Source organism: Electrona antarctica, assembly GCF_951216825.1.
Source record: "Electrona antarctica genome assembly, chromosome: 18".
Classification (NCBI taxonomy): domain Eukaryota; kingdom Metazoa; phylum Chordata; class Actinopteri; order Myctophiformes; family Myctophidae; genus Electrona; species Electrona antarctica.
Genome location: NC_136799.1, coordinates 33,343,393 through 33,350,973, shown reverse-complemented (window position 1 = coordinate 33,350,973; position 7,581 = coordinate 33,343,393). Strand labels below are relative to the sequence as shown.

The 7,581-nt window shown below is 39.1% G+C and overlaps 1 protein-coding gene across 4 annotated transcripts in view; it reads left to right on the top strand.

The window, feature by feature from the left end:
• Window positions 1-7,581, top strand: part of ift43 (intraflagellar transport 43 homolog (Chlamydomonas)) — a 32,132-nt gene continuing 24,551 nt past the window's right edge. For all 4 annotated transcript variants that reach the window (XR_013792274.1, XM_079528185.1, XM_079528186.1 and 1 more), the window contains exons 1-2: window positions 1-141; window positions 2,597-2,698. Coding sequence is in view for 3 of the 4 variants with exons in the window: in XM_079528185.1 (XP_079384311.1) it covers window positions 94-141; window positions 2,597-2,698 (150 nt within the window). In the remaining variant the exon portion in view is untranslated. The remainder of the gene's footprint in view (window positions 142-2,596; window positions 2,699-7,581) is intronic.

Here is a 7,581-nt window from a genome sequence, read left to right as displayed (position 1 = left end):
TCCCGTCGCCATAGAAACGGTTGCTATGTGACGCTTGTTTGTCTCCAGGAAGCAGCAGCGTGCAAGCAGCGTCGCCTGTTAGCAAGCAGAGAAATGGACGACAATAATATTCAACACGGAGATACTGGATCTGGGAGAAATGTGAGTGTTCGCTTCGCGTGCTGAACATTTAGTTAGTCTTGATTTGCAGTGCCGTTTAAACTAGACAGCACCACAACCATGGGACCAGGCTAGGCTAAGCAATAAGCTAATAAGCTAAGCTAACCTGTTGACATTACATGTCTCTGGTCTGAAGACAACACGAAATTGTTAAAATGCAACACGAGTCCCCGTTTAAATAAGCGATGTGTTTTATTTCATCTCACATTGATGTTAGCCGCTGTACCCTGACATTTCTAGCTTTGTATTACTATTAAACTATCCTGGTAAAAAAAACCTGACCCAGCACTAAGCTCGAATTAAGTAGCGACTGCTAGCTAGTTAGTTAGTTACTAATATTACTTGCATTCTTAGATTTCTTACCTAAAGTAGGTGAAGTGGATATGGCAATTAGTTACTGTGACTAGTTACTGTGACAGTGTAACAGGAGTCATCCAAAGCAAAGGGTTACAACAGCAGTCTACATGGGATCTCAACCAGAATCATCAATTTTCTTTGTGTTACTTTCAGATTTAAGAAAAAAAGATTAAAAAAAAAGGCTAACGACTAACGAGTTCCATGCCACCATTGCTCTGTAATGACTGTTCTGTGTTTTTCATTAGTTCTACACGAGGGGAACAAAAATGTCCCTCTGATGACTGCCAATATAGAATAATGATGTGTATCTGAGAAAAAATATAGATTATTATAAATTAAGTCTGGGGTCTTTAGTTATATGGGCATTGAAGAACTATGCAAGCTGCTTTGTTTTGGCCTATCCTGTTACCCGTTCAAATTACTTCCTGTTGTATTGGACCAAATCAGTGAATATATATTATATATATTATATATTATATAAATGTGATAACACTAATGCTTGGTTAAAGGGTTAGTTCAGATTTTTGGACTTAAAGCTGTAGAAAATATTTGCCATTAATGTAGTGGTTGCAAAAGTATTAATCGATTGCCTGAGTCCCGTGGTGGGAGTTCTCGCCTTGTTTTGGTGAATATTAAGTAGTTCCGGTCATTTGGTGGGGGTCTGGGTGGGGGCCACACATTAAAATTAAATTAATCATCACTTAATAATTAATACAACTTTTGTATTGTTGACCTATTTCAACCATATTGTGCAACTTTCGTTCAACTTTGACCCTTCTGTCACATGGAATAATTTGTTTGTGTCCAGTATCACTACGGCAGCAGCAGCACAAAACCATAGTTTCATGGGTATCGGTCGATGCCGCGGTTCTTGTATTCTTTATTTTGTTTTACTGAGAATAAGGTTAGAAATAAGTTTAGGGTTAGGCATAGTTTTACTGGGGTTAAGTTTAGGTATAGGGTTAGGTTTAGGCATAGTTTTACTGAGGTTAAGGTTAGGAATAAGGTTAGGTTTAACCGTTTAAGCATAATTTACTTAGGTTACTTCAGGAATACCAGGCTGCTCAGTTCCGCCGGCTGTACGCCGGGGGCGAGTTGGTAAAGGGGCGACTCGTTTGGTATTCGTTCCATGTGACAGAGGGGTCAATGTTGAATGAAAGTTGCGCTATATGGTAGAAATAGGTCAACAATACAAGTGACCCTAGTTTTGTGGATTCTTTTATTTGTAATGCGTGGCCTCCCCAGTGACCCCCACCAAATACCCAGAACTACTTAATATTCACAAAAACCAGACCAGAACTCCCACCAAAAATCTGAACTAAACCTTTAAGTATAAAATTTAGGCACGTATTTACTACAATGTTTTATAGCTGCTAATCCTGCCATACTGCCATTTTTTTACTATCAACAATATAATGCCTATACTTTGGTTACTTGCTCAATATTTGTGTCTCCCATAGTTACTGTAATTGTTACATTTTAATGAATGGTATGAACCTAATATTATGGATTTTGTCTTTTCTTTATTAAGAACCAATTTATTTTATTATAAATTATCCATTTTCTATTCATTTTAATTCATAATTTAAAATTCTAGCAAGTTCACTAGATGTGTGAGTCGTCCGCATGATTTCAAATTAAAATGGTAGGTAAATAATGAAAATATAGGAATTACACAACTCACAGCCCTCAACCCAGAATAACTTCCATTAAAATATACAGTACTTCCTGCCGGTGAGATAACCTTTGACCCATGCAGCAGCGGATACTTCAAAGCCATAACAGCTCAATTTATTCAACAACAGCTTATGATCAAGGACATCAAATGCTGCACTTCAAACAATACAGATACAAAAATAATCACATTTATTCCATTCAATACTTTTCACAATTTTTCCAAGATCTTTAAAAATAGCAGATCTATAGGCTCACGTGTCATATCGCAATGCGTTTTGAGCTTTGGCATCTGCTATTTTTCAAATTGCCAAAGTATAAAAATGAGGTTCACCCCCTGGAACCCCCTCAAGGACCTCTGGATGTCCCCGGATCCAAGAATTAAGAATTGTGTTAAATATTACAGGTTGCAAAGCCAGGATGGAGATCTCGCCTGGCAACAGAGCAAACATCTTTTGAAGAGAGCCGTCATGTCAGGAAGTTCTCCTCATCTGCTTCTGGGGGAGAGGTAAGAGCTCATCTGGACACCACTAACCAGCTGTGTGTCGACATCTTTACAACACAAGTTGCTTCATGAATATTCATTGTGGTTCTGTCTTATGCATAAATCCAAGGATGAAGAGGAGGTACGTATTGCATGAATGAAATGGTTTTAATGCGTAGCTTGTGTAGTTGAAGCTCTCTAGATATTAAAATAACTTTATACCATTTACAGAAGTTACAGATTTATAAACACTGGAAGCCCAACTCTAATTGCGGGTTGGTTCAGTTATGTGTTTCTTGTGATTTGATTTATAGGCCCATAGCTCTCAAAATCTTGTGGAGCTGGACCACTTTCAAAGGGAAACAACCGTATCATGCCTAGCCAAGTTCATATTAATTGATACTTTATTGATACATCTTTGAATAATGGGTGCCTATTCTATGAGCCTGCTCTAGAGATATGTTAACCTCTTATGGGGCTATATACCAACAGACTCCTATAGAGTATACCAACAGTGTGAGTAAAAGCTTGACTATTGATGGTATAAAATTATAATGTAGTGAGTGACACATTTCCTATAGAAATAGCAGTGCAAAATGGTACTCAAAATTAAGTGTGTGTGTCATATTTGTATATGTGTGTGTACACACTGTGTACCAATTACAGTATATTGTGTGTGTGTGTGTGTGTGTGTGTGTTTGTGTCATATTTGTATGTACCAATTACAGTATATTGTGTGTGTGTGTGTGTGGGGGTCCTGCCGTAATACAGTAGACAGTTTAGTTTCAGCCCCTTTAGCTGCATTCAGTTTTCTGCATACAGTATGATGTCAAAAACACATCTGAGTCGTGCCGGTTTATTTACGTGATGGTTCAAAAGTGATTTTTATTGACATTGTTTGGGTTCACGGGCCTTCATCTAGTCGGGTTACAAAACCTGATGATCGTTTTAAACCAAAATTATGTAAATGAACAAACTACATTTTATTAGCGATGGAATAAGACGTTCTTTGCATAGATTCTTGCCAAATGTAATTGTCTGCAATATCGATACATTGCTGCACTGTAACAGGCAACCTCTTTGTGTGTGTGTGTGTGTCTGTGTGTGTGTATACTTTTTTACTTTTACATTCAAGAAGATTCAAGATTGCTTCATTTGTCATTAGTTTTTCCAACCACAAGCAGCCTCAGAAAAAACAACAAAATTATGTTTCTCCTAGTTAAAAGACAGCATAGGTTCATACAAAAATAAAATATCTAGTGCAAAACGAATACAAACAAAAACCTATTTGTCTGTCTGTCTGTCTGTCTGTCTGTCTGTCTGTCTTTTGCTGTCTGTCTCTGTGAGGAGTGGCCGCAGCAATCTGCGGACCCCCGTCTGAAAATGTTTTGTGCTAGGACCCCTCACACAAGATTTGAGTTGTTAAAATGTTTCATAATTTATTTTTATTTTTCAAGATTTAGCAGATCTACAAGCTCACAACGCATCATGATGTGACGAGTTATGCGCTTGTTGTTCCGTGATTTACAAAAGCTTGTACATCTATTTTCAATAGCCTATGTATATACGGTTAATCTGATTTTGATGTTATATATAACTAATTGTGCTGGAGGACGCCCTGGTTACCCTTTCACGACAAAGACAACTGAGATCAGCAACTTGGTCTAATAATAAACCTCCCACAATGTTTCAATCTTTTTGAAAAGGGGGGAGGGGGGATAATGAAATTGTTATTGTTAGTCTCATTGTTACTTACTACTGTATCTGAATACTGTATTTCTATGAACTGAACTGCCTATTTTCCGGCAGTTCAGCATAGCATGGGGTGTTTATCCGCATCCTTTGAAGTGGTTTAATGTGCTTATACACTGATTCAAACCCTTTTTACTTTGTAATCCATTTAGTAAACCACTAATCAATCTGTCTCAGATAGGGACATTTCCTATTGAAGTCAAAGCTAGAGATGACACTGGACAGACAACAAACCACCCCACTAGTATTGGCATTCATGGAATTAGTTACGTCCCCTGGATTGGTAAACTGTAAGCCAGCCAACATTCCCAACACAAGAATGCCAGCCATGCTTATGCTGTAGGCTAATCTTCCAAATTAGGCCAACTTCCCTAACGTAAGATCAGTATTCTCGCGCCCTCTCTGACCTGCTGTGCACATGCAATACATTTTTCCAGAGTGTCGTGCGACTGGGTAGGTCTATTTGCAGTCTCCGTTTAGCAGCACTGGCCTCATCTTCCTAAAAATACCATACCGATTGGTCACATTCTCGACATCGTTTTCAACAAAGCCTGAATTGCTTTTATGGGATGTTAGGGTTTGATTACCGCAAGTTCCCTGCCCCAGAGACCATCAGAGAATCCTGAATTGGAAAACATAAGAGTTAATTGCCTTCATAGCCACAACCACTTCACTACATGGCTGTGAAGTTTATATTTGGCATTTGGAATATTGTACATATGTACAATGAGTGGAAATGTTTTGTATCCTAGTCCTCTCCATTTTAATTTTTTTCTTCTTTTTTCTTCAGAGGAAAGGATTGCTTAAGGCAGGGGTTCTCAACGTTTTTGGCCGGGGACCCCCGGAAATGCTTTGGCAATGTCTCGGGACCCCCGCCCCGCCCCCTCCCGACCCCCAATATAACTTGACTGCTACAATAACCTTAACCCATTTTGGGCGGGAACCCCTTTTGGTGTTTTAAGCATTATGTTATAATTTAGCTATTGAAAAATAGCAGATCTACAAGCTCATAGCGCGCCACCGAGTGGCGTGCTACGAGCTTGTAGGTCTGCTATTTTAGAAAAATCGTGAAAAAAAAATCAAAAAAAAAAAATCATTTTTTATTTATTTTTGAAAATAATTTGGGGACCCCCTAAAATAATTTGGCGACCCCCCGAGGGGTCGCGACCCACGGGTTGAGAACCCCTGGCTTAAGGGAGCATTGTTACGCAGAAGAAAATATTTGCTGATTTTTTCACGTACATTTATTCTTCGTTGGATTATTTTCATTGTGAACAACACAATCACTACCGGTATACATGAATTGAACAGAAATGTCATGTGACGCATACACACCATTTCTTTGTGAGATTGTTGAAAATAGAACAATTTCCATTAGTTCTTGCTTCTGATCCAGTCTTTCTGACATTAACCACTTAACACTACAGTATATATAATACTGTACTTCGTTGACCAAGGTCACACCAGGGCTCTGTACTTGGCCCCATCCCCTTTCCATCTACACCAATGTCTTAACTGAAAATAGCTGACTTACAGTACGAGGTCACAGTGCATCACGTTGCAATGTATTGTATTGTGAGTTATAGATCTGCTATTTTCGCCGAATGATTCGTGATGCAACGAGTTGCAACTTGCCACCACTTGCAGCAGAATCCTAAAACTGCTATGTATCACAAATCACTGGTGTGGACTGGGCTTTAGCCTGTTAATGACATGCCCAGAATAGGGACGCTATAGGGTTCATGTGGTTAAGCAATATTCAGACTCAACTTTGGTTAATGGTACTAAACAATGGGCGCCTGCATTCCCTCCGCCCTGCTTAGCACTGACATTCACATTTATAAATGGATTTGGTGAAGGGGCCACGGCCATGAAAGATGATTTCCTCTTTCACGACGAACACATGAAATTCTTCCTGGCCACTTTGTTCACGGCAGACCCAATTTGGTAATGAGAAATTTTGTATTTTTTTCCCCTTCTTCCCTAATTCATTTGTCTACTGCCCAGTGCCCACCCTCGTGTGTGCTCTGAGGAATTCATTCATTCAAGTGCTGCTCTCAGGGTCCCGGTCTCAGGATTGAGATCCAAACTCAATTGACTATTTTCAGTACTATTTTCAGAATCAAAGAATGAGAGGGAGAGGGTCATTTCTTTTTTTCCCCTCCTGTGAAGCTATTTTAGGTCAGACTTGCAGCCCCCGGCCGTTCTTTATGTGGCAGTTCCCACACTCTGCTCCATATGTTCATGCTTTCACATTGGACAGCATTGAAAACCATAATAAACAAAACAATGGCCCATGTATAGACGACTATTCTGTGTTGCACGTACATGTCTCCTGTGTTGTTTATGTGAGCTATGCTATGTATTGTTTGCTTGTAACAATGTGTTTGGGTCCAGTTATTATGATTAGGCGTATAGGGCGAGAACAGGGGTTACAATAAGACCGGCCTACCTTTTGTGGAGGGCCTTGAAGTGTAATGTGTAATGTTCATCTTTTAAGGGCTTGCCGCTAAAGACAATTTTCAACCTATCTATCGTCACTCTTCACTAAGGCTGACTATAATATGGTACCATTTTTGTCTATTCACTCTGTGTCTCAGAGGAGGGCTGTGGACAGTTCAGAAACCTGCCTACTAGTGACATCATCGATGGGAAATCCAAGCTACAGTAATAGAAACGGCAGGCTTTCTATTCCTGGAAAGTTATGCTATAATGGATTTTTTTTATCTAGTTAAAAAAGAAAAGCCTAATATGACATCACTGGTGGGCGGGTTTGTCCAAAGCTCTTGTATGACACAGACCAAGTAGAATTTAATTTATTTTATTATCATGAGCATTAGTGAGGACCAATTATATGAATATGGGTTGAAAATGGGTGAAGTCATCCTTTAAGTTTCCAGGCCCTGGGTCTGCTTTTGTTCTAGAAGTGCCTTCCGCTAAATTGTCATGGTGGTGTTGACAGTTTTGATGTTTTTTGTTTCTCTACACTTCCTAAATGCATGTAGATGCAATGTTTGGAATAGTTCAACATAGAAGGGCTTTGATAGTGTTGAACAGTGTATACGCATACCGGTAGTTTCATTATATAGACATTCCATTGTTAGGTTCTTAGCTTGCTTATGATTCTTGATGATTATTCTTTTATGTATTTGATG